The 27,398-nt window shown below is 47.6% G+C and overlaps 1 protein-coding gene across 3 annotated transcripts in view; it reads right to left on the bottom strand.

The window, feature by feature from the left end:
• Positions 1 to 27,398, bottom strand: part of PNPLA7 (patatin like phospholipase domain containing 7) — a 420,389-nt gene that overhangs the window by 241,416 nt on the left and 151,575 nt on the right. For all 3 annotated transcript variants that reach the window (XM_044993121.1, XM_044993122.1, XM_044993123.1), the window contains 3 exons: positions 26,199 to 26,276; positions 24,272 to 24,477; positions 4,340 to 4,471 (listed from right to left, as the gene is read on the bottom strand). In XM_044993121.1, coding sequence (XP_044849056.1) covers positions 4,340 to 4,471; positions 24,272 to 24,477; positions 26,199 to 26,276 — 416 coding nt within the window. The remainder of the gene's footprint in view (positions 1 to 4,339; positions 4,472 to 24,271; positions 24,478 to 26,198; positions 26,277 to 27,398) is intronic.

The following is a 27,398-nucleotide window of genomic DNA, read 5'->3' as shown; positions in this document are numbered from 1 at the left end:
GAATCCTGGGGAAGGAGCTTGGTAAACTTCGACATGGCCGAACATGTGTTATAACCATATCGGGTTACGACAGCCTGTTGGTTGGCTAGTCATAGTTGAAGGCCTGCCGTGGAGTACACCTTTCCACCAAAGAGGTCGAGCCTTTTGGCGTCCCTGTTCTTTGGCGTCGACCCTTGAAACCCCTGATGCTCCCTTTGGTTGGCCATGTCTACCACCAGGAAGTCCGGGGAAGGGTGGGTGTACAAATGCTCATGCCCCTTTGAGGGCACAAAATAACGCCTCTCTGTTTTCTTGGCAGTAGGGGCCAATGAGGCTGGCATTTGCCATAAGGTGCGGGACGTGTCCTCTATGGTCTTGATCAACAGTAGGGCCACCCTGGATGGTCCCGATGGAGCCAGGATGTCCACTACTGGATCTACGTCCACCTCAATTTCCTCAGTCTGGATTGCGAGGCTCTGAGCTGCTCGCCTGAGCAGTTGCTGAAGGATCCTTCCAGGGCCGGTGCCGTGGCTGTGCCCGTGACTGCCTCATCTGGGGAAAAAGAGGAGGAAATCACTTGAATCGGCCCGTCCTCCGGCGCTTCCAGCCCTTCGGGGTCCGGCGGCACACGGTACCGAGGTTGCGGGGCCGGTGCTGGTTCCGGTTCCAAATGCGGCACCGCGGCCGGTACTGGGGTCGCCAATGAACGGCTTGGCGTGTCTGGCGGCACCTGTTGAGCCCGAACCGTGGTCACCGCCGGTGCCGATGCCCGGCTAGCGGGTGCTGAACTTAGATGCGGCACACCCCTACCCGGCGACGGTGCCGGTGGAGGAGGCAACTGCACTGGGGCCATCGATGCCGAGGCCGACCTGGAGCGAGAACCAAACGCCCGGCCCACCGACTGGTGGTAGGCCCAGGGGGTTCAAAACGGCCATTGAGAGGGCGGTTGCCATTGCTGCTGCCACTGTGGTGGGTACCGCTGGTGGCTCACCCCCGAAGTCGACCACCTGCTCGGCGACCGGCTGGAGCGGTAGGAGTCCGCCTCTGAGTCTGATGTCTCTGAATAAGAGGACCTGGGGAGAGCAGCACCCGTCGTCACCGGAGAGTGGCGCGGAGGCGGGGAGCTGTCTCTCTGGTCCGGTGCCGCCCGGGTGGCGCGGGACGGAGAGGGAGGCAACAGCATGGCCGGCTTGCCCCTAGACTGTACTGGGGGACAAGCTATGGTCGGCAACTCCCTGCCACGATGCAGGGAGGCCGGTACCGGGAATCTCAGCAGGTCTGAGGCCGCCTCGAATGCCTCCGGCGTCGAGAGGGGACGCACGTCTCCGCTAAGGCCCGGGGATGTTGGTCGCTCCGGACTCGACCGCCATCTCTCCGGTGCAGGAGTCGACGGAGCAGCCAGGGGCTGTAGCCCAGCCTGTCCACTTGTACTGACGGATGGCGTCGGCCTGTGGAGGTCCTGGCGGGGCGATCGCTCCCTCACCGACCTCTTCTTTTTAGCGGGCACCGGGGAGGGTGAGTGGTGCCGCACTGGGGCCGACTTCTTATGACCCAACTCCCTCCAGTGCCGGGTTTTGGAGGATTTGGGCTGGGCCCTAAGTCCTGATGCCGGTGCCAGGGCACTCCGCACCGACGATGACGTGCTGGGCACCGCGTCGGCCGGGTCCGGGTCCGAAGGTGGCCGCAAGGCAGCCTCCATCAGAAGAACTCTAAGTCTTTGTGCTCTGTCTTTGAGAGTTCTGGGACGGAAGCCGCTGCAAATAGTGCACCGGTCCCTTTGGTGGCTCTCCCCGAGGCACCTCAAACAAGCAGAGTGCGGGTGACTCTTTGGCATGAACTTTCCACAGTCCTTGCAGAGTTTAAACCCGGGAGACCTGGGCATGCCCCGGCGAGGCGACGAGTAGGTGGGGGGGGACCTCCCAACAGCAAAGAACTATGTACAACTAATCTAGATAGACTAACTAACTATATATACGAGGTTTATGGACACCGCTAAACTTGCTATCAGCAAGCGAAGTTCCAGCTAGCCATCACCAGCGGTAAGAAGGAACTGAGGGGGTGGAGGGTTGGCAGGCCCCTTTATAGGGCGCCGTAGTGGTGCAACTCCAGGGGGCGCCAGGGCCGACCCTACGGGCGCTACTAGGGGAAAATCTTCCGGCTGGCGTGCACGCGGCGCACGCACACCTACTTTGAATGGACATGAACAACCACTCGAAGAAGAACTGAAAAGTCCTTAAATACTACGCCGATGGGCACAAGAGAAACTCCTCAAAAGGTGGACAAATGAACCCTTCATACACTTGTTGATGAACTTGCCCCAGTGAGTAAGCATGGGGGATGACAGTTAGGTAAAGCCAGGGGTCGGCAACCTATGGCACGCATGCCAAAGACGGCACACGAGCTGATTTTTAATGGCACACTGCTGCCTGCCGGGACTCCAGTGTGCCATTAAAAATCCTGCCAGCGCAGCAAGCCGCAGGGTCCACGCTCCCAGGACTGAGCGTCCGGCTGAGTGCAGCAAGCCGCCAGCCCCTCCCCCGCCTTCCCGCCCTTCCCCGGAGCCCTGCTGGGGCTGCGCGCTCCCGCAGGGCAGTGTTTGGCTCCGCGGGGAGGGAAAGATGCTCCCCGCTCATCCAGAGCCCTGCCACCGCACGCACGGGGCAGCATATCTGGCTCTGCTTGGAGCCTCATGGTAAAGGGGTTGGGAGGGGGGGTTGGATAAGGGGTGGGGGCAGTCAGGGGACAGAGGGCAGGGTGGTTGGATGAGGCTGGGATCCCGAGAGGGGGTGGTGGCTAGTGGCGGGGGTCTCTGGAGGGGGCAGTTAGGGAGTGGGGGGGGGGATGGGGCATGGGAGTCCCGGAATCTGTTAGGGGTGGGGGGTGGATAGGGGTCAGGGCAGTCAGGGGACAGGGAGCAAGGAGGGTCCTGGGGGGGGCAGTTAGGGTGGGGGGTCTCTGGAGGGGGTGGTCAGGGGACAAGGAGCTGGGGTGGTTGGATGAGTCGGGAGTTCTGGGGGGGCCTATCAGGAGGCAGGGTGTGGAGAGGGGTTGGGGCAGGCAGGGAGCAGGGTGGGGGTTGGATGGGTCGGGAGTTCTGGGGGTCCTGTCAGGGGGTGAGGAGCGGTTGGATAGGCATGGGAGTCCCGGGGGTCTGTGTGGGGGCGGGGGTGTGGATAAGGGTCGGGGCAGTCAGGGGACAGGTATGGGGTAGGTTCCTAGGGGGACAGTCAGGGGACAAGGAGCAGGGCGGCTTAGCTAGGGGATAGCGTCCTGGGGGGCAGATAGGGGCAGGGGTCCCAGGATGAGGTGGGCAGGGGACAAGGAGTGGGGGGGTTGAGGGTTCTGAGGGGGGCAGTCACCCAGCCCTCTGCCCTGAGCCCTGCACCTCCACACACACCCCAGGCCCTGGCCCTGAGCCCTGTACCTCCCTCATACACACCCAGCCCTCTGACTCCTTTACCCCCCCTCCACGACCCACATACCCAGCCCCCCCTGCCTTGACACCTGCACCCCCCTCACATGCCCCCAGCCCTCTGCCCTGACTACTGTACCCCCACACATCCCCAGCCCCCACACATCCCATGCACCCCGCACATCCCCACCCCTACCCTGAGCACCAAACGGGAGCTCCTGCAGCCCCCCCACATTCCCACCAGTACCCCCACACCGAAACTTCCTGCCCCAACCCTGAGCCTCCTCCCTCATTCTAGCTCCTGGCCAGACCCTTCACCCCCAGCCCTGTGCTCAGTGCACTCCCACCCTCAGCTCAGTGCAGAGAGAGGAAGAGAATGGCCAGAACCAGGGAGAAGGTAGGTACCCACTGTATGTGGGCAGGGCCGGGACCCCAGACCGGCAGCGGGCTGGCAGCTGGGATCCCGGCTGGCAGGAGCCGGCGGATAGAACCCCTGAGCGGCAGTGGGCTGAGCTACTCAGTCCACTGCCGGTCTGGGGTCCCAGCCGCCGGCCCCGCACAGCCCACTACCAGCCTAGGTGAACAGAACCCCAGACCAGCAGCGGGCTGAGCGGGCCGGTGGCATAAAATCAACATTTTAATTTAATTTTAAATGAAGCTTCTTAAACATTTTGAAAACCTTGTTTATTTTACAATACAACACTAGTTTAATTATATAATATATAGACTTGTAGAGAGAGACCTTCTAAAAAACATTAAAATGTAGTACTGGCATGCAAAACCTTAAATCAGAGTGAATAAATGAAGACTCGGCACACCACTTCTGAAAGGTTGCCGACCCCTGGGTAAAGCACTCTTATTTATTTATGTATTACTTTGAAACCTTTGATATCATTCCTGCAGGGGTATTGGGACTTACAAAACAGGGCCATTTTGCTCACACCTCACCTGTAAACAGCTCGTCCAGCCTCCACTTCCATCCAGTCCAAGGCAAAGTCAATCTGCCTCACAAATGAGGACATCCTCTTTACAACACTGTGGGCCACACCCAGCACTACACTTGGCTGCACCCGCATTATCCTAGAAGAGAAACAAACACAAAACCACTTAAACACTTCACTCAACAAAAACAAACACAGATGCTTTTCCCAGAGCAAACCTCAGTTGCTGCAGGTGCAACGTACGGCTTCACAAGGAGGATCAGTTTAACGGGTTTTCACTTTAGAAATGGAATAAAAATACAATCTACATAACTACTGCTCCCTTGGTGCCAAGACTCCAGTTTTCCATGGTACATTATACACTGGCCTCCCCCCAGTCCCTCCCTCCCTCACACACACTGAAGTGTTTAAGGAGATTCTCTCTCTTTACGGAGAGCAGCACACTACTGCATTTTACAAATCTCATCTCCTTGTGTGCTTGGACGCGCCATGTAGACAAGCCCTGAGAGTCTTACTGAGTTTGGCCAGTTGACCATGATCTTAAAAATAAAATTAAAAAGAAGGAGACCTGCACCCTGGATTACACAGTGCTCACTATGGGAATTTCAGTGGCTTTAAGTGGTAATTAACACCCATACACTCAAAACAATTGACCCTGAGAGCAATAAAGTTAGCCATCCGCAGAAGGAGTGGGATAACAGCTAGTTCCATCAGACCCTGACAAAGCAGCATACCTCTACAATGTCCTCGACTTTGGGAATGGCTGCACGGCAGCTAGAAGTGAGCCCATGAACACAGACTTGCGAAGCAGCGCTTGAGCGAGCATGCTACAAACAACAGTATAAAGGTTGTGACTTCTGCTGGAGTTCAGGTTCTCAAATCTAGCTGGTAAGATGGGCTTCAAAGCCCAAGCCCCAGCCCATGCCATAATGTCTACACTGCTATTTTTAACGAGCTAGCTTGAGCCCTGCTAGTGTGAGTCTTTCTACCCCGATTGGGAGGCTCACTTCCAGCTGCAGCATAGACAAACCGGTTAAAGGACATCAAGGATTTTAAATTTAAAGTCCCCCACTTTCCATGCAAACTTGACGTCTCCCCTTGTCTTTTGAGGAAAATTATTCACGAGAAACAAAGAATCATGAACCTAACGTTACAGAAAGTTACTTTAACACGACAGGAAAGATCCCTCTGCATTTTAAGTTTCCTGCATGAATCATTTCTTGCTGTCTCTAATTTTGAGGTTTTAATCACAGGCTTGAGTCTTGGTGGGTAGAGATGAATGTGCAGAATTTCTACATTTCTGAGTACCCTTAACTCACACGCACTTACAGAGTGGCAGGTTTAGTCAGAGGACAAGCAGTGCACCGATACAATAGCACTAGAGAGAGACAGACTACAATTAGTCTTTGAAAAGCACTATATAACAGCTAGATATTTTTACTAGACTTGGCACATAAAACCATAGTTGTGACTGTGCTCATCAGTATACAAGACAAATTAGGGGCAGACTCAACTAAAGTGAAAAAGTCCAACTAAAACCTCTCCAGTGCATCATCAAGGATCTACAATCTATCCTGAAGGACGATCCCTCACTCTCACAGATCTTGGGAGACAGGACAGTCCTCACTTACAGATAGCCCCCCACCCTGAAGCAAATACTCACTAGCAACCACACACCACACAATAAAAACACTAACCTAGGAACCTATCCTTGCAACAAAGCCTGTTGCCAACTCTGTCCACATATCTATTCAGGGGACATCATCATAGGACCTAATCACATCAGCCAACTATCAGAGGCTCGTTCACCTGCACATCTACCAATGTGATATATGCCATCATATACCAGCAATGCCCCTCTGCCATGTACATTGGCTAAACCAGACAGTCTCTACATAAAAGAATAAATGGACACAAATCAGACATCAAGAATTATAAAAACCAATCAGAAAACACTTCAACCTCCCTGGTCACTCAATTACAGACCTAAAAAATGCAATACTCCCAACAAAAAACTTTCAAAAACAGACTCCAACAAGAAACTGCAGAATTGGAAATAATTTGCAAACTGGACACCATTAAATTAGGCTTGAATAAAGACTGGGAGTGGATGGGTCACTCGCATGGGGAAATAGTTTTTACTTTGTGTATTTTTCCCCTACTGTTACTCACACCTTCTTGTCAACTTCTGGAAATGGGCCATCCTGATTATCTCTACAAAAGTTTTTTTTCTCCTGATGATAATAGCCCACCTTGATTACTCTTGTTATAGTCAGTATGGCAACACGCATTTTTTCATGTTCTCTGTGTACATATAGCTTCCTACTGTACTTTCCACTGCATGCATCCAACGTGGAAAAAGCTGAAGTACTCAATCTTTTTTTTTGCCTCGATCTTCACAGACAAGGTCAGCTCCCAGGCTACTGCACTGGGCAACATGGTATGGGAAGGAGGTGAGCAGCCCTCAGTGGTGAAAGAACAAGTTAAGGACTATGTAGAAAAGCTTGACGTGCACAAGACCATGGGTCCAGATCTAATGCATCCAAGGCTGCTCAGGGAGCTGGCTGATGTGATGGCAGAGCCACTGGCCATTATCTTTGAAAATTCATGGCGATCGGGGGAGGTCCCGGACGATTGGAAAAAGGTAAATCTAGTGCCCATATTTTTAAAATGGAAGAAAGAGAACCCAGGGAACTACAGCCTCACTTCAGTCCCTGGCAAAATCATGGAGCAAGTGCTCAAGGAATCCATTTTGAAGCACTTGGAGGAGAGGAAGGTGATTAGGAACAGTCAACATGGATTCACCAAGAGCAAGTCATGCCTGACCAACCTGACTGCCTTCTGTGATGACATAACTGGCTCTGTGGATATGGGGAAAGCAGTGGACATGATATATCTTGACTTTAGTAAAGCTTTTGATACAGTCTCCCATAGTATTCTTGCCAGCAAGTTAAAAAAGTATGGTTTGGATGAATAGACTACAAGGTGAATAGAAAGCTGGCTAGATTGTTGGGCTTAACAGGTAGTGATCAATGACTCGATGTCTAGCTGGCAGCTGATATCAAGCAGAGTGAATCATGGAATCCTAGAAGATCAGGGTTGGAAGGGACCTCAGAAGGTCATCTAGTCCAACCACCTGCTCAAAGCAGGACCAAACCCCAGACAGATTTTTACCCCAGTTCTCTAAATGGCCCCCTCAAAGATTGAACTCACAACCCTGGGTTTAGCAGGCCAATGCTCAAACCACTGAGCTATCCCTTCCCCCAAGGGGTCAGTCCTGAGGCGGGTTTTGTTCAACATTTTTATTAGTGATCTGGATGATGGGATTAATTGCACCCTCAGTAAATTCACAGATGACACTAAGCTCACGGAAGAGGTAGATACGCTAGAGGGTAGGGATAGGGTCCAGAATGACGTAGACAAATTGGAGGATCGGATCAAAAGAAAGGTTCAACAAGGTCAAGTGCAGAGTCCTGCACTTAGGAAGAAAGAATCCCATTCACTGTTACAGGCTGGAGACCGATGGGCTAAGATACAGTTCTGCAGAAAAGGACCTGGGGATTACAGTGGACGAGAAGCTGGATATGAATCAGCAGTGTGCCCTCGTTGCCAAGAAGGCCAACGGCATATTGGGCTGTATTAGTAGGAGCATTGCCAGCAGATCAAGGGAAGTGATTATTCCTCTCTATTCGACACTGGTGAGGCCACACCTGGAGTATTGCGTCCAGTTTTGGTCCCCCCACTACAGAAGGGATGTGGACAAATTGGAGAGATTCCAGCGGAGGACAATGAAAATGATTAGGGGGCTGGGGCACATGACTTTCGAGGAGAGACTGAGGGCACTGGGGTTATTTAGTCTGCAGAAGAGAAGAGGAGGGATTTGATAGCAGCCTTCAACTACCTGAAGGGGGGTTCCAAAGAGGATGGAGCTAGGCTGTTCTCAGTGGCAGATGACAGGACAAGGAGCAGTGGTCTCAAGTTGCAGTGGGGGAGGTCTAGGTTGGATATTAGGAAACACTATTTCAGTAGGAGGGTGGTGAAGCACTGGAATGGGTTACCTAGGGAGGTGATGGAATCTCCTTCCTTATAGGTTTTTAAGGCCTGGCTTGACAAAGCCTTGGCTGGGATGATTTAGTTGGGAATTGGTCCTGGAGCTTTGAGCAGGGGATTGGACTAGATGACCTCCTAAGGTCTCTTCCAAACCAAATATTCTATAGTCCTTTCCTCAGGGAACAAAGGACAGGAGTCTGTGCCACCTACTGAGCTGTTCTCTTCCCTTTTTAACTGCCCCTCCATCACCTGACAGCGAGTGCAGGTGTAACAGGGTGAGGCTCAGTGGGCCCACAGCAGCCCATTAACCCTTGCTGGCCTAGAGTGGGGTTAATTTATCCCATCACATAGCCATAAAACAGACAAACATTAGTTTCCAGGTCACATTACAGGAGGCAGATATATGTTTGGCAAAGGTCAAAGTGGTCATATTAGCCTGCTACCAACTAGGTAAAATCAATGGTGAAATTAGTGTTTAGTTTATAGAAGGGCTTTGCTCCAAATACACTCACCATGATAGAGTCAAGCCACAAGCAACCAATGAAATCTCTTTAAAGTACACGTGTAGTGGAAGCCACTGCAGCACCACCACTAGGGTCAAAGTAGCATAAATGTTTCCATATTAACCACTTGTTTTCCATTGCTCATAACTTTCCAAAACATTTCCAAATGTTTTTTTTTCTCCTGCTAATAATAGCCCACCTTAATTTATTAGTCTTGTTATAGTTACTATCACAACATGCATTTTTCATGGTGTGTCTGTGTGTATCTTCCTACTGTATTTTCCACTGCATGCATCCGATGAATTGGGTTTTAGCCCACAAAAGCTTATGCACAAATTTGTTACAATTATTCCTCATTCTTTTTACAATTCAAAAGTTAAACTCATATTACTACTCAAACAAAAACTTGTTAGAAAAACTAATATATACTAACTTCCCTTCAAAGGGGACAGTGTAAATACTGAAGACAGTACGTGTATTTAAATTATGTCTTGGAGAAAGATTAAACCCAGATACAGTACATATGGATGCAATCACAAAGAAAGAGCAATTAGAGTAAACAGCAGCTCAGCAACACCTGGATCCATAAGTAGACATATTCGCTAATGGCTGTTCTTAAATGACAGTGAAAATCCTCTTTTACATGATCTGAAAATTCTGCTTTGACTGAAACAGACACACACAAATCAACAAGAGCATTTTCAAAAGTTACTTAGGAACCTAATTCCCACCTGACTTTCACTGAGACTAGGCCCTGGTCTACACTGGGGGCATGTGAAGTGAGGTATTTGTCTTATCAGCAAAGAGCTTGGAGCCCTTGAATGGGAGACACTGAGTGCTTGTCTGACAGTGTTCCTTCTAGTTTTTCCCACCCATGTATGGAATGAATTTTGTTATGTGCACTAATATGGAGATGATGTGTGTGTGACATAGCACCTCCATATTGGTGCACATAAATTTCATATGGTGGGGTGGGGCCAAGGGGTTTGGAGTGTGGAAGGGGGCTCAGGGCTGGGGCAGAGGGTTGGGGTGCAGAGTTGTGAGGGCTCTGGCTGGGGGTGCGGGCTCTGGTGTGGGGCCGGGGAGGAGGGGCTCAGGGCTGGGGCAGAGGGTTGGGGTGCAGGGTTGTGAGGGCTCTGGCTGGGGGTGCGGGCTCTGGTGTGGGGCCGGGGAGGAGGGGATCGGGGCTGGGACAGAGGGTTGGGGTGCAGGGATGTGAGGGCTCTGGCTGGGGGTGCAGGCTCTGGTGTGGGGCCGGGGAGGAGGGGCTCAGGGCTGGGGCAGAGGGTTGGGGTGCAGGGTTGTGAGGGCTCTGGCTGGGGGTGCGGGCTCTGGTGTGGGGCCGGGGAGGAGGGGATTGGGGCTGGGACAGAGGATTGGGGTGCAGGGATGTGAGGGCTCTGGCTGGGGGTGTGGGCTCTGGGATGGGGCCGGGGAGGGGCTCAGGGCTGGGGCAGAGGATTGAGGTGCAGGGATGTGAGGGCTCTGGCTGGGGGTGCGGGCTCTGGGATGGAGCCGGGGAGGAGGGGCTCGGGGCTGGGGCAGAGGGTTGGGGTTCGGGTTCTGGGGTGGGGCCGGGGATGAGGAGTTTGGAGTGCAGGCTCCCCCCAGCTCTCTCTCTGCAGCACCACCTGGACTGTGGGGGAAAGGGGCAAGTCTCCCTGCCACAGCAGCTCTGGGGCTGGGGCTGCGGGATAGGTATCCCTCCCCCGTCAGGTCCGGGATGGGGCTGGGTATAGTGCAATCTTGTGGCGGTCTACACTATTACGTTCACCACTTTTACAAGACTAGGATAAATTTTGCACAGCATATGCCTTGTGAGGTATCATTTGAAAAGTCATAATCTGCAGAATATCATTATCCTGTGGAAATATGTGTAGCAACACTATATGTGAAGTTATCAGACTCTACTGTATGATTGTTACTGAAACATGCTGTCCACAAACCAGTTTTTCAGAGACAAAGACACACAGGTCCCAGACAGGTGTCAAATATCTATCACCAGCAGGGGGAAAGGTGACAACAAGAAATTTACATTCCATCATAGAGACGGTTCAAACCTCATGTCCACAAGAGACGTTTTGTCACCATGACTCAGCAAGGATGTTTCTAGCACAAGAAACTGAAATAAAAGAGGGGAGGAAAAGGCTTGTCTTCACTCCTCCTCCCATCTCTCTGCCCATGACATCAATGAATACCTGAAGGACACTGAACTAACATCACCTTCTGCTGATCAGCACCTCCCCCTCCCTCCCCGTGCCTCCTGCCTGCCGTGATCCACTGTTTCGCAGTGTACAGGAGGCTCTGGGATGGAGGGGGAAGGAGCAATGGTGCAGCAGACTCAGGGGAGGGGGGGGCCTTCAGGTAAGGGATGGAGGGGGGCAGGGCCTGGGGTTGAGCAGTGGAAAGTTGGCATCTGTAACTCCAGCCTTGGAGTCAGCACCTACGGAAGGAGACGCATATTAACTTCTGAAGAGCTGCATGGGGCTCCGAAGCCACAGGTTGGCCACCCCTGATCTAGAGTGTGTCGGTAATCCTCTTCATAGAATATCTGGGTTGGGAGGGACCTCAGGAGGTCATCTATATCTTTCTTGTTTCAAAATCTTTCTTTGATGACCCCAGATAAAACTCTAGAAGGAATACAGAGGATGTTGTTACAATTTACACGGACTAAGAAAAGACCAAGTGTGAGAGCACATACTTTGTACAGTCCCGTTAAACAGGGTAGACTAGCTGTTCCAAATATTCTATGGTACTATCAAGCCGACCAGCTCAAAGCAGTAGTGGGGGGTGATCAAACCTAGCCAAACACTGGGTCTTTATTGGACAATAAAATTTCAGCAGTGTAAAAATTGGATTTTTACTATTTTTACTATTGGATACTACTATGGATTAATTAAAAAAAAAATCACACCCTTCAGAAATTTACACACATCCTTTAGCAAAGATGACTCTATGGGTTTGGGACACAACTAGAGGTAAAATCAGTTCTTTTCCCTCACCAATGACACCCACTGCAAATAATCCAGATCTTAACCTGAACTGCAAACCAGAGAGCTTCAAAGATTAGGAAAGCCACTGAATACACACAGTTGGCCAGCTATTCAGTAAAGACATTTTTTAACTTATTTCGAGACCAAAATTAATTTTAACTGGCCCACTCTCCTCTGGTACTAGTACTTTCAAGTCAGGCATAATGTTTTTCAATTTTCTAGAAAATCTGTTGTATACAAAAAGCTAGCTTTAATAGATACTATAGTAGAAGGAGAGAGACTGAGAATGTGGCCTGGTATAAGAGGCCTGGTATGAGACCCGAACTAAAGTAGTAGTCAGGCCTTGTTATAAAACATGCCTGCTTGCAAGTTCACAGAATCTGGGAAGAACAGGGCTGGTATTGCAAAAACACAAACATTCCTAAATAGAACCTAGGCACAGGACACTCACGCAAACACATTCCAGAAGGGTAGTACCAAGTATGGCACAAATACACTTCCCAAAGATAACAAGGACATGTTTACCTCTCTTAAAGAGAAGGTCAGGATGACAGTATGATGGATAGAGATGTTTTAATCGAATCAAAGTGTCATGTAAAAGGTGGTAACTAGACACGTCAGAGAGGCAATACATAACTTGTTTGTATCAGTGTATAAAGAAGGGTCTCAAAAGGGGTGTCTTTGGCCAGCCAAAGGGGGAACGGAAAGTCCCGCCATTCACTGAGCTGAGTCCACTGTCATGGGCATACATGTCTTAGTATTCCCACAGAGTCTGTTAGGTGCTGTTACTGTGCTTCATTGACAATAAACCTGGCTGAGTGCCTTCACTACAAATCAAGTCTTGTACTCTTTGTGGGCAGTTTGAACGAGGTCTGCTGTGTCAGCTATCTGCACAGAGCTGGGACACCATACCCCAACAAAACACATGCAGCCAACGACTAACAACAGATATAGTGGCATTGGGTCAATCAGGAAACAAAAAAATAATAACTAGTTTATGGCATTCTTTGCAGACAGATAGCTTTCCTAACAGAAAAATGTCCATATATGTGACGTGCTAGGAAAAGGATGTGGATAGACAATATTACCCCACGTTTGAGGTTTGAGCTAAAAATAAATAAATAAATAAATAAATAAATAAATAAAAAGAGGACCAGCAATCTCAGTCTATAGCACAACAAAATAACATTTCTTAAAACAGTATCTTAAATGGTACCTCACACCAGTCAGGTTAAAAAACATAGATAGATTGAATGGAGATAAATGTTGGAGAAATTGTGGTGAAAGAAGATTTTATGCATATATAGAGGACATGTCCAGTCATTAGAGAACACTGGGAAGCAATCCATAACCAAATATCAAAACTGTTAGATATTTATTACCAAATGACCCCATGGTAACCCTCCTGGGGCAATGATCACACAAAAGGAAATGAAGAATTAATCTCTCATCTTCTACTAGCTGCTCCGCTATTGGTAACCCCTTATAGGAAAAAAAAATAGCCCAATCACTGAGGAATAGTTTGTTTTATATATATATATATATATATATATATGAGAAGTTGTAGTTATGACAATTATGTACCCAGGAAAATAGACAGAAGACAGATGATACTTATTTATTTGGATACCTTTTATTCATTACACAGACAAAGTATATTCACCTGCAAAAAAAACCAGCACACTTGTCCAATTTTTTGAATATTATCATTTGATAGACATACCTGGTCTGTTAAATATGTGCATATAGAGATTTCACTCAATTTAATAAAATCTCTAGAAACAACATAGGTGTTTCAGTGATGCTCCCTCTGCAATATAGGAGATTCCACCACCTGCCTAGGTAACCCATTCCAGTGCTTTACCATCCTCCTAGTGAAATAGTGTTTCCTAATATCCAACCTAAACCTCCCCCACTGCAAATTGAGACCATTGCTCCTTGTTCTGTCATCTTCTACCACTGAGAACAGTCTAGATCCATCCTCTTTGGAACCCTCCTTCAGGTAGTTGAAGGCTGCTATCAACCTTGAGAGGGGGAGAAGGGGAAAGCAGTTTCCTCGATTTTAAAAAGGGAATGCTAACCCATGCTTTGAAAAAATCCAAACTCTAAATTCCACCTTTTGTGGTAATTTCAGATGTTTCAGAATTGGAAAAGACAAAGGAATATTCTTTGAAATTTAAATACAACTTGGGAGATCTGGGTTCAATTCCCAGCTTCGCCACAGACTTCCAGTGGAACTGTGGCTAAGTCACTTTGTACCTCAGTTCTGCAAAATGAGGGAAAAAATAGCTCCCTTCTGAAACCTTTTGTCTGTCTTGAATATCTAGCTTACTAGGTGTATGTACAGTGTCTCATCCAATGAGCCATGATCTTGGTTGGGACTTCTAAGTGCTAATGTAATACAAGTAACAACTATATTAGTCGCTTCAAAAGCATAAATAATGCTTACAAAAAATGCATCAAACAGTCAAAATTAACTGGAAAAAGGTGTGCGGCGTCAATCACTAAAGTCACTGATGACTTGACATGATCAGGTATTCCACTAACAGGAATAATGCTCTATATTCAGAATTAGCATAAAGCCCAAAGGTACCAGAAGATGACTGTCAAGAAGCCGGGTGGGCTAGTGGTTACATTGGGAGTCAGACATCTTGCATTCTATCTGTGGTTCTGTCAACGACTCTGACCTTGCACACAACAAAACTTCTCTGTGCCTCCATTTATTCACCTGTACGATGGAGATGATGACGCTTTTCATGTTTCTAAAGTGATTTGAGATCCATGGTTAAGAAGCTCTGTATAAAGTGTTATTACCGCATGATGCCGGACTTTCACTGGAACATACAAATTACGTTTGACAAGTACAATGCAGGAATGGAGTGAAGAACTTTGACTGTAAAACACAGCTACCTAAAACCTAACTCTGAGGCTAATGGATAATAATGTCTGTCCAGTACTGCAGTCAAGACCGTGTCCTTTTCCAATGTAAAGCTGAATTTTGTATTTTCAAAGAAACCCTGATTAGATTTATAAAACTATTAATATTATCAAGAGCTTTATCATCATCATTCAGTGGTGTAGCCAAAGAAAGCCATGGGATGGACAGTCAACCACTTCCTCTTAGTCTTAATCGGTAACTCTTGTTGGGTCGCAACCATAAAAAAAAAACCCACAGAAAAACACACTTGCAATTACACCACAAACCTTACTTAGAAAGACCATTAATTCAGAAAAAATATACTGAATATTGGAGAAATCAAAAACAAGAAAATCTCCTCAATTAGCATACCCCCTATAATAAATACACTCCTTTTACTGGCCACCCTCTGCCTTTCACTAGCTTCAACATTAATTAAGCCTCACAGCACCTGCAAAGTAAGTAGCATAGCTAAGATTTTTCAAAGGAGACCAAGGGGGTTAGGTGTCCAATTCCCACTGAATTTCAAAGGGAGTTGGGTTCTAGTGCAGAACCCAACTGGCAGTGCACTTTTAAGCACAGCACCTCTGCTCCTTTGGCAATAACATATCACCAGACTCCAAACTGCGGTTTATTGGTGAAGAGAATGTGTCAGAGCATTCCAGAGCCTGCGCGCGCACGCACACACACACGCACACACACACACACGTGCGCGCGCAGACTCTGGCGACAACTTGATTACACTATTCATCAAGAGAACCACATGTTTCAGAGTAAGCACCCTGCACTTAGCATGTCAATTTGATGAAATAATAGAGTATTTAGGGGAAACTATATAATCAGCTTGCGTCATTCCTATGCTTAATCTCCCCATCTACACAAAGTGTTTAGTAATGCCAGTACCAGGCAATAGCTCCCTGCCCCAAGGTATTAGTGAGGGGACTTAACCCACTGCCCAGCACCTTAGGTCACATATTTCCAAACTCTAGGCTGTTGTCTTCATTATTACATTGTTTGCCTGAGGGCAATCTTTTAGTGTCACTTCTCCACAGTGAACCTCGGCAGTATTCACCCAATGTGAAGTGACACCAGGAGGAAAGAATGATTGGAGAGATTCTAAGATAAGTTGCAAGAGAGGAAAAACCTTACATAACTGTTCTTCAAGACGTGTTGCACATATCCATTCCATTCTTGGAGTGACCACACCCCATGCACAGTCGTAAAATTTTTCCCTCAGTAGTACCCCCTGGGGCAGCTGGAGCACACTCAGAGTGCTGGTTTAAAGGGCCCAGGCACCCCAGAACCCCCTCAGTTTCTTCTTCCCAGACAACTCCAAGAAGAAACACAGGTACAGTACTAACCTTCTGTAATGCTTGTTATTTAATATGTCACACATGTGCATTCCATGATCCACCCTCTTACTCCTCTGCGTTGGAGCTGTCTGTTTTATCTGTTAGAACTAACAAGGTCAAGAGAAAAATCTGAGATAAGAAAGCCTGAAAGGCTCAGTGGACAGCCCTTATCTCCCTGAAACTGATATGTAGAGACCTGTCCCATGAGGTCCATAAATGCTGAGTTTCAAGGGGACCCCAATGTGCCCCCAACCCCAGGGCACACATGTCCATCACCAATGTCAGTGAAGATTGAGGGCAGACAAAGGCAACGCCTGCACATACAATGACCAGGTCTGTGTGCCAATCTAGAGAAGTCAATACTCAAGAGGGAACATTCAGCACAGTTTAGATGGCAACAACTTGGCAAATAAAAGGAGGACAGACAATTGAGTCCTGAGACGAGTTTTGAGCTGTTATGACTGGGTGAGCCTCGAGATCTGCAACAAGGGATCACATTGTTTGGAACCTTGAGTACGGAGGGAAAGCTCCGGCTTGAGCAGAATCCAGTACTGCTCCTTTAAACTCTGCCCTCTGAACTGGACAAAGTTGAGAGTTAGATCCAGAGCTGCGAAAGCTGACTGGATGAGAGATACCCTTGCCAGTACCTAAGCCCTGGAATGACCTCTGACTAGCTAGTCATACAGGAAAGGGTAGGCTTCCACTCCTTGTCTCCTCAGGAAAGCAGCTACCACGGTCAGACATTTTGTGGAAACTTGGGGAGATGATGACAGGCCAAAAGGCAGCACAGTGAGCTGCTGATGAGAGCATTTCATTACCAACCTGAGATACTTTCAATGACCTTAATAAATCACCACATGAAAGCAGGCATCTTTTAAGTCGAGGGCAGCATACCAGTCAGTCTTCAGGGAGGGAATAATGGAAGCCAGGGTGACTATACAAAACTATCTTTTTGATATATCTGTTGAGCTGGCACAAGTCTAAAACTGGGAAGTGATCCTTCACTTTTGAGATTACAAAATAACAGAAGAGAACCCTTTTCCTCTGTGACACTGAATCCCTTCCCTCTCCCACCCAAAGGAGAGACTGAACCTCCTGGAGGAAGAGCTCCTCATGAGAGTGGTCCCTGAAGCGGGATGGGAGGGAAGGGAGAGAAGAGCAGAAACAAATTGGAGGGTATATCTCATTTCCACAGTGCTTAATACTCATTGGTCTGAAGTAATCCGGGACCAGGCATGGAGGAAGTGGGAAAGACAGTTTGCAAACACGGGGGAGACAGAATCTGACATCCTGGAAACTGGTATGGCATCCTCAACTGACCCCAAAACGTCTATTTAGCCCCCCTCGGTATCTGGATGGAGCAGGCATTGACGTAAAAGCAGAAGGAGGAGGTGGCCTGTGTCTATAACTTCTACTCTTTTTTCTTTGTAAGTCATGATGAGGAGCAGGGGCAGAGCATTAGTGGTCTGCTGCAAGCAAAAATGTTTCCTGGACAGGGCCAGAGTATACAATGCCAAAGACTTTAGTCATCATAGAATCCTTCAACCCATAGAGCTTAGATATTCTAGCACTAGAAAAGGTTCAGAAAAGAGCAACTAAAATGATTAGGGGTTTAGAGAGGGTCCCATATGAGGAAAGATTAAAGAGGCTAGGACTCTTCAGTTTGGAAAAGAGAAGACTAAGGGGGGACATGATAGAGGTATATAAAATCATGAGTGATGTTGAGAAAGTGGATAAGGAAAAGTTATTTACTTATTCCCATAATACAAGAACTAGGGGTCACCAAATGAAATTAATAGGCAGTAGGTTTAAAACAAATAAAAGGAAGTTCTTCTTCACGCAGCGCACAGTCAACTTGTGGAACTCCTTACCTGAGGAGGTTGTGAAGGCTAGGACTATAACAATGTTTAAAAGGGGACTGGATAAATTCATGGTGGCTAAGTCCATAAATGGCTATTAGCCAGGATGGGTAAGGAATGGTGTCCCTAGCCTCTGTTCGTCAGAGGATGGAGATGGATGGCAGGAGAGAGATCACTTGATCATTGCCTGTTAGGTTCACTCCCTCAGGGGCACCTGGCATTGGCCACTGTCGGTAGACAGATACTGGGCTAGATGGACCTTTGGTCTGACCCGGTACGACCTCTCTTATGTTCTTATGTTATGTTAATCTGTTTGCTCTGAAAAAAAGTGAAAACCCTTCAAAGGGCAGGTCTTGAATTGTTTATTGGACCTCGTGTGGAAGCCCCAATGACCACAGCCAGGAGCACCAGTAATGGAAACTGCAGAAGCCAGGGTCCTAGCAACCGAGTCTACCACACATGTTGTCCAACCTGCAGTGAAGTACTCACTATGAACTTGCCCTCGTCAACTAAAGAAAATTCCTGTCTAGTGTCCTCCAGCAACATGTCCTTAAACTTTAACATGGAGTCCCAAATATTACAATAACAATGTCCCAAAAGGTTTGCTGGTTGGCAATTTTGAGTCGCAACATTGCAATAGAATAAACTTTTCCACCAAATAAATCTATCGTTTTTTAGCATCCTTTGATTTGGAAATTGCCACCTGTTGGCCCTGTCGTTCCCTTTCACTGGCCACTGACACCACCAGAGAACCCTGGGGGGTGGGGGGGAGAACATAATATTTACATTTGGTTCTTTTTTGATGCCGGAGGAAGGGACAAAGGAGTCTACCAGAGTGGCTTCATGAGCTCCAAAATTGCTTCATTAACAGGTAAAGACACCTGCAGTGGCTTGGTTGTGGCCAAAATGTCACTATGGCAATGGGAGGACTCCTTAACTTTCTCTACCTGGATCCCCAAACCTGAGGCAATCCTCTTCAACAACTCTTGGTGAGCTCTGTAATCATTGGGAGGGGGTGAAATTGCCTCAATAGGAGAGGAGGAGGATGAAGCCAGCACAGGCTCAGGATGCCCCTCCTCCGCTGGCTGTCCAGTAGGCTCTTCCTGAACTACCTCTTCCTGCTCAGCATCAGGACCTGTACCAGGCTCAGGAACAGGCAGTGCCCAGCGAGTAGACTCCCCGTGCCTCTCCAAGGACACAGAGCAGGACCTGAAAACTGGGGAAATCTCCACAAGTTCCAAAAGGGCCACTGGGCCAGTGGTGAGCCCCAGTGACTCCCAGGCCTCAAGCCCTATCCCATTCCAGCCATAGGGTCTCAAGGCAACCCAGGGTAGTAATGCCTAGGTGGGGGTAGCATGACAGGTGCCGAGGCTGGGAAACATAGGAGGCCATCTCTGATGCACAGGAGTCTGAATCACACTCTGCTGACCAAGCAGGGGCTGCTCCCAATGGTACCAGAGACTAGTGCCTAGTTGGCGAAGAGTGTAGAACAGCCAATATTGCAGACTTCCCCTTCAATGCACCGATGGGTGTGAAATCTAAGGCACAGGAGACTGTCACTGCACTGAGTTCTGCATGGACAATACTGGCAAACTGCTGTCTGCACAGACTCCTGCACTACCAGGGACATCAGTACCAATAGGCTCAGCAATGGCACACTGTGGTAGAGGGCACTTGAGCCGCCCCAATGGGTACCTCTGAGAGATGGTCACACATCAAGAGTGAAATGCACATGTGGAATCACTTGAAGAAGAACTTAGGGCAATGGTTGTAGATGGAGCATTCAGCAAGTTTGGTGGCAATGGGTAATAACTAGCGTGGCAGGTGGGATTGAGGATTGATGTTTTAGGGACAGTGGAAGCAAGTGTATTTGTATATTTGAGGAAAAGAAGCAAGAGGACAAGGACAGGTAAAAGGAGGAGGACAAGGAAGAGGGTGTGAGTGGGGAACAGGGATGCCAGGAAAGGATTGGGGTCACAGGGCACCTGGAGGGGTTTCAAAGAGAAAAACAAGTGTGATATCTGCCAGTGAAAGGGAGAGGGAGGAAGGAGTGTTGTGGAATTGTAGTGGCCCTTATCCATCTGCTCCTGGCGCGTGGGGGAGGGAAATCAGCAAAATCTTGCATGGAGGGCACAGGAAGGAGTTAGAGATTGCACATATGACAGGGATTGCGAGCTGGGGGTTCAGTGACAATGGAGAAGCAGTGCTGTCCAGCCAGTGATACAGTAGAACTAAAGAAGGAAAAAAAACAATTTTGCAGCAGGGGATGTCCATGTTGTCTTGAGACTCTCTCCAGTGACAGTCACTGACATGAGAGCAGGTATGGAGAAAGCTGAAGCTGGGAATGAGCCAGGTTTAGGGTTTTGGAACAGACTTTTGGTGGGAAGGAGAGGTTAAGGAATCAAGTGTAGCAAGAGCAGAGTGCAGCGAACTAACAATGGAGGAGGAGGAGAGGGAACAATAAAGGAGTTGAGAGTGATGGAGAATAAGAGCTTAGGTCACTGGTAGAGGGGAAATAGGCAATAAGGAAGAAGTGATGGGGTAGCATCTGGAGAGAGTCACCACTCCTGAGAGATCAGAAAAGGAACACTTGAGCAAAGACTAGCAGAGACAAGGTCATGCAAGTGGCCACTTTAGCAAGCAGGAGAGATGGTCCAAGGTTGAAAGTCAAAAGAGAAAATGAAGGCAAAGAGGCAGGAACAGCTAATGAGTCAGAGGGAGCATCAGTGTGAAATATGAAATCACCAAGTATGATGAGGGAGGACTGTGGGGAGAGGAATAAAAAAAAATAAAGTCAGGTTTCAAAATCAGGGAGGGTAGGGGAGATGTAGATGACAGCTATCTGGAGAGGGACAGCAGAGGAGTATATAATTGAATGTGATTTGAACAAAGAGATATAGTATAAAGAATGTGGTAGAAAATACGATGTCTATTGGAAAGCTATTATGTACATTGAGGGTGCACTATCACTGAGGGCATTGTGTTCAGTTCTCGTTACCCTACCTCCAAAAAAGATACCATAGAAATAGGAGCCTGGAGACAAAATTGATTAGAAGCCTGGAGAAACTAAAGATAGGGAGTGTTTCGAGAGGAGCTAAAAAGACAGCAGAGATATGCAAAATAATGAATGGTCTAGAGAATAAGAGCCAGAAAAACTCCCACTTACATGTTCATAGTCAAGAACTAGGGGACATTCCACTAAAAACTGAAAGCGCAGGCTCACCATGACTCAGCTGCAAAGTTGAAGCTCAGCTCAAGCTTATCATGGCTAACACAGCTCTTAATCTCCCCACCACCAAATCCTTTCCACTAACGCTGTTCTCAATCACTGTGGACAAAACCATCATCCTGCCTGTCACTTAGGCCCATAGCTTGGGCCTGACTCAAACCTTTCTTTAGGTCCTCACATCCAGGCCATATCTAAATCTGCTGATTCTTTATGCAAAAAAGTCTGAGATACGGCCTTTCTGATCCATCCGCATGGCTACAAATCTCATAGTCTTGCATCTTGATAACTGCAACATCCTTTCCTCTGGCCTTGACAAATGCAATCTTGCCTCGCTCATACCCATTCAGAATGCTGCTGCAAAAATAATATTCCTAGCCCATTGCTTTAACCATGTTAAAGAGAAGAATGAGGGGGGATTTGATAGCTGCTTTCAACTACCTGAAAGGGGGTTCCAAAGAGGATGGATCTAGACTGTTCTCAGTGGTAGAAGATGACAGAACAAGGAGTAATGGTCTCAAGTTGCAGTGGGGGAGGTTTAGGTTGGCTATTAGGAAAAACTTTTTCACTAGGAGGGTGGTGAAGCACTGGAATGGGTTCCCTAGGGAGGTGGTGGAATCTCCTTCCTTAGAGGTTTTTAAGGTCAGGCTTGACAAAGCCCTGGCTGGGATGATTTAGTTGGGAATTGGTCCTGCTTTGAGCAGGGCGTTGGACTAGATGATCTCCTGAGGTTCCTTCCAACTCTGATATTCTATGATTCTATGTTACCCTTCTCTTTGCATTCCCTTTTCCTCCATCATAGCAAACATAAGCTACTGGCCTTCACTTCTAAGGCCCTTCCCGGTCTATTCCCACCCTATCTATCAGCTCTTATTCTGTTGGACTCCCACCTTCAGATGGCCCCTGATGCCAGCCTCCATCACCCACTTGTTAAATTTTCAAATGAGCCCCTTCATATTTTCTCCCACGCTGCCTCTCACACTTAGGAGATGCTCCCCATAAACACCAGCAAAACTAATTCATTATCCCCTTCAAAACCCTCCTCAAAACTGTCCTTTACTATGACGTCTATAAAACTCTTGACAACGGTTAGGCTGCTGGTGTGCTGAGACAACAGCCTGTCCTGCTGACCAAGTCTCACTGTTTCTTTGGGCTCCCTGCTGGTCTGTCTGTACCCATCTGCTGTCTCTTGACTTATACTTAGATTGTAAGTTCTTTGGGGCAGGAGCTACCTATGGGTTTGTGTTTGTCCAGCGCCTACCACAGTGGAGTCCTGGTCACCACAACAATACAAATAATAATAAAATAAATAAAAGGCAACTAATTTTAAACGAATGAAAGAATTTTCTTAGAATAAACTATGAGTGTGAACTCTCTGTCATAAAACCTCGATGATAAGATCATAGCAGGATTGATGTTTATATGGAATAATGAGAACATTTACAGGATGTTTATACAGGATAAAACACTAAGGTATATTCACCTTCATGCTTCACAGCTCATGATAGCCACCAATTAACAGGGGTCAGGAAGAAACCTGCCCTATGGGCAGGTGTAGCAGGGTTCTTCTGTTGACGTACCCTATTAGTAAATGCTGTAATTCTGCAGGGAGATACTGACTTATACCCTATGAATCATGTAGCAGGGGAGGCTCATAGGGCTGGCTTTAGGCAAATTCCCCCAAATCGGGCCCCAGGCCTAAGAGGGCCCCGCAAGCCCCGCGGCCCCGCTCCCCCGGCCGGAGCACCGCAAGCCCCGCGGCCCCGCTCCCCCGGCCGGAGCGCCGCAAGCCCCGCGGCCCCGCTCCCCCGGCCGGAGCGCCGCAAGCCCCGCGGCCCAGCTCCCACAGCCGGAGCGCAGCAAGCCCCGCGGCCCCGCTCCCCCGGCCGGAGCGCTGCAAGCCCAGCGGCCCCGCTCCCCCGGCCGGAGCACTGGGCGGAGCGCTGCAAGCCCCGCGGCCCCGCTCCCCCGGCCGGAGCGCTGCAAGCCCCGCTGCCCCGCTCCCCCGGCCGGAGCGCTGCAAGCCCTGCGGCCCCGCTCCCCCGGCCGGAGCACTGGGCGGAGCGCAGCAAGCCCCGCGGCCCCGCTCCCCCGGCCGGAGCGCTGCAAGCCCCGCTGCCCCGCTCCCCCGGCCGGAGCGCAGCAAGCCCCACGGCCCCGCTCCCCCGGCCGGAGCACTGGGCGGAGCGCTGCAAGCCCCGCGGCCCCGCTCCCCCGGCCGGAGCGCTGCAAGCCCCGCGGCCCCGCTCCCCCGGCCGGAGCACTGGGCGGAGCGCTGCAAGCCCCAAGGCCCCGCTCCCCCGGCTGGAGCGCTGCAATCCAAAGTACCACCACAGACTCGGAGCGCCACCCAGTGAGTACAAGCCCCACAAATCGGGCCCCGCACTTACTAAAGCCAGCCCTGGAGGCTCATTAACTCCACTCTGGTTAAAAAGAAATGGGAGTGATACTCTGGTGAAAGGTCTAGGACAGAGAGGTCTCTTTAGAGAAACACTACCAATATGTAAGCATCGGCTGAGGGTGGCATTTTCCTTATTATCTGAGTTATCAATAAAGCCAAATTCCAGGGCTAGGGAATGTCTGCACTAAATACAGGGTGTTAAAAGGCTGTTCAGAGCAAATGGGGAACTTAATTTGCTTACAGCAGATTATTCCACCATTGAACATTACAGAGTTTCTTGCACCTTTCTCTGAAGTAATTGGTACTTACCCTGCTGGAGACAGGAATCTGTAATAGATGTAATAAATTAGATCTGGGGTCTAACCCAGTGTGGCACTTCCTAAATTCCTACCCCAGAACATATGGTTTGCTATACAATGTGCTCTAGCAATAGCACATCATATTCACCTCCTCTGTCACTGAAATGTGTTCAAAATAACTGTGGTTTATAGCAGCAAAGAGTCCTGTGGCACCTTATAGACTAACAGACGTATTGGAGCATGAGCTTTCGTGGGTGAATACCCACTTCGTCAGACACATGTGGTTTATAGGTGAGTGTAAAAATGGGAAGCAATGCACCACTCAAAGGGGGAACTCACTCATAGAAATGAGATTTGGAAATGGACAGGAACATGCAGTCTCGATTGGCCTTGATGGTGAAAATGAGAGGTTCCCCAGTAAGGACAGCTAGTTGGCCTACTATTTCCCCCGGATGGGTGATGAATAGACAGGTCTCCTCCTCAGAGTCTATCTTCCGCTGGTACACGTGAAGCAAACCTGAGATCACAAACCAGATGTTGACATCCTGAAAAGGATGGAGAGAGAGTCCCTCATTATAAACCCTCCTGGATTTTAAACCAACATTAATTGTAACAGTACTGCAACGACTGATGTTTTTGCTATGGGGCTCTATGGAGCGTTAAGCACTTAGGCAATATAATATGGCACATTCACGAATAATTAAAAGCATTTATTAATGTTGTAAACTATTCCAGTTACAATATTGAAAATGGAGCATTCTGACCGGGGCCATAATTGGGAGACCTCAAGAGGTGGAGAGGACATAGAATTAATAGCAAAACTCTGAATAATGCTGTATTGTGACAAAACAGAATATATTAGTACTGGAAATTAGCAAAACTTTATTCCCTTAATTTGCACTGCACATTTACGTATTAAACAAACAAACAAACCAGTCTCCTAGTGCTATTACAGAATATTATTATGCGCTGAATTATATGCCTGCTGCAAAATGCACTAGTATACAAAAAAGTCCAATTGTGTATTAATCGAAGAAGGCATTCTAATAAAACTGAGTGACATACATCATGCATTGAGGGTTGGCTTTTTGTAAGCAGGTTATCTGGGCATTTGTAATGCACACAGTTTCATAGGAAAATATGCTTATATATATATATATATATATATATATATATATATAAAAACTTGAAACCTCATGGAGAAGGATGCTAAATTTACATTGCAACTTTAGCTATGCACTCTTCCGTACAAAACAAAACCTATAATCTGCAGCTAAGATTGCTGCTGCTATTAAATGAGCCCCTCTTCTCTTTAATTACAAAGGAAAAACTCAACACGATGCAAGGGAAAAAAAGGGGGGGTTTCCCTACTGTCTGTGTTTGGATTGCAATTCTGAGCCTCTGCACCCAGATGGATAAGCACCTACCAATTCCTCTCGATCTTGTTCGGCTCCCCATTCAAGAGGCAACAGAATCATAGAAATGTAGGAGTGGAAGGGACCTCAGTAGGTCATCTAGTCCAGTCCTCTGCACTGAGGCAGGACTAAGGATTATCTAGACCATCCCTGACAGGTTTTCGTCATTGGAGGTTTTTAAGAAGAGGTTAGACAGAGATTCCAGAACCTTTCTAAGTAATTTGTTCCACCCTTAGAGTTAGGAAGATTTTTCTAATGTCTGACCCAAATCTCCCTTCCTGCAATTTAAGTGCATTACATTTTGTCCTCTCCTCAGTGGATATGGAGAACAATTTGTCACCCTCCTCTTTGTAACAACCTTTTATGGACTTAAATTTGTTGTCATGTCCCCCCTCAGTCTTCACTTCTACAGACTAAACAAACCCAATTTTTTAATATTTCCTTATAGGTCATGTTTTCTAGACCACATACTGCCTGATGTGCACTTTTCAACCCGACCTGTTTTTATCCAGATCATTATATGGCCCTCGTCACCACAGTGCTTCAGAAATGTTTTAATGAGTTTACCCTCAGAATACCCGTTAGGTTGGTACCTAGCATTCTCATTTTGCAGGGTGGGGAATGAGGCACAGAGAGGTGAAAGGAATTTGTACAGGAAGCCTGTGGCAGAGGAACTGATCCCACAACTCCCCAAACCCAGTCCAGGGCCACTCAACTCAACTCTAGTCCATCTTTAGTCATACACTAAGATCTTGACAGGACACCCGCTATTTGAATGACTGGAGAATAGTAATAATATCAAACAGTTTTTAAACTACAGGTTCACTTTTCCCTTATTGGAGGGCACTCACCTGGTCTCCCTGCCTTGATACCACAGTCCCAGCCGTAACCTGATGCAATGTTACTTTACCCTTCAGCAACAAGGGATCCTGAGAGAAAAAATAGATATCCACACACACAATTTAAACATCTGTGGAGATGTAAACAGAGGTGAAAATGTAAGGGAGTAAGCAATCTACTGAACAGGAAGGTAATAAATCCCTTGACCTTGAAGCTATAGTTCATTTAACATTTCCCTGCCAATATACATCTTCATAGGAATAATGTAGCTCTCTGTCTTCAAATGCATAGATTCAGACATTTAAGCGCTTTATTTAACTCCATTTTTGCCTCTACTCCTAACAGACCATGTCCTGGTGAAATGAACACGGACTGGTTGATCTCATCAATGAAAACATGGTTAACATTTCAACCCTCAAGGATTCCTGTATTGTGGGATTTTGTTTTGTAACACATCACTAAGTATATACATTCTAGGCACTATAACTTAAGTATATTTCTCCCACACCACATCCACTTCTACGAATATGCATTTAACACAACATTAATATTAATAGTAGTCAGTTTCAGTACTTTTGGCTAGTAAACAGCAAGCAAAAAAAACTATAGCAAGTTTTACTATGGATTACAGGTACCCTTTAAAATTTCCTCCCACAGGTCTCAAAGCACACAGCACAATACATAGGGTAAGTGCATGATTTAAAAAAAAAAAAAAAAGTTGGGGAATGCTAGCAAGAGGTCTGCACCAATTTCTATGTTTCTGCTTGTGGTTGTGTACAGAGCACTGAACTGGCACCCAGGAGACCTGCATTCTATTTCCAGTTCTGTCAAAGGCCCATTGAGAAACCCCCAAGTCACTTCACTTCCCTGTGCCTCAGTTTTCCAGTGATAAAATTGGGATTAGTGATACTCACCTTCATTGTAAAGCACTGAAATATGCCATGGAAATACACAATAGAAAAAGCTGATAAATAGAATTACTTATTCAAATGCTCTGGATTCAGGTTAAGTTCGCCTTTCTCAATATTTATTCTCTCAATCTATCTTGAAATGTCATCTACATGTGCTGCTATAACTGAATTGAAAGGTGGCCTCTCTCTCTTCTCCAAATGCCTCTCTCCTCCCTTTGCTGAAAAGTTTCTCAGTAACCTTACATAAAACATCTTGATGAATCATAAAAAATATTTCTATGCCTCCTTCTGCAACAGCAC

This window comes from Mauremys mutica, chromosome 18 (genome assembly GCF_020497125.1).
Source record: "Mauremys mutica isolate MM-2020 ecotype Southern chromosome 18, ASM2049712v1, whole genome shotgun sequence".
NCBI classification, from domain to species: domain Eukaryota; kingdom Metazoa; phylum Chordata; order Testudines; family Geoemydidae; genus Mauremys; species Mauremys mutica.
Note: the sequence above shows the minus strand (reverse complement) of the source record. Positions and strands in the feature narration are given on the sequence as shown.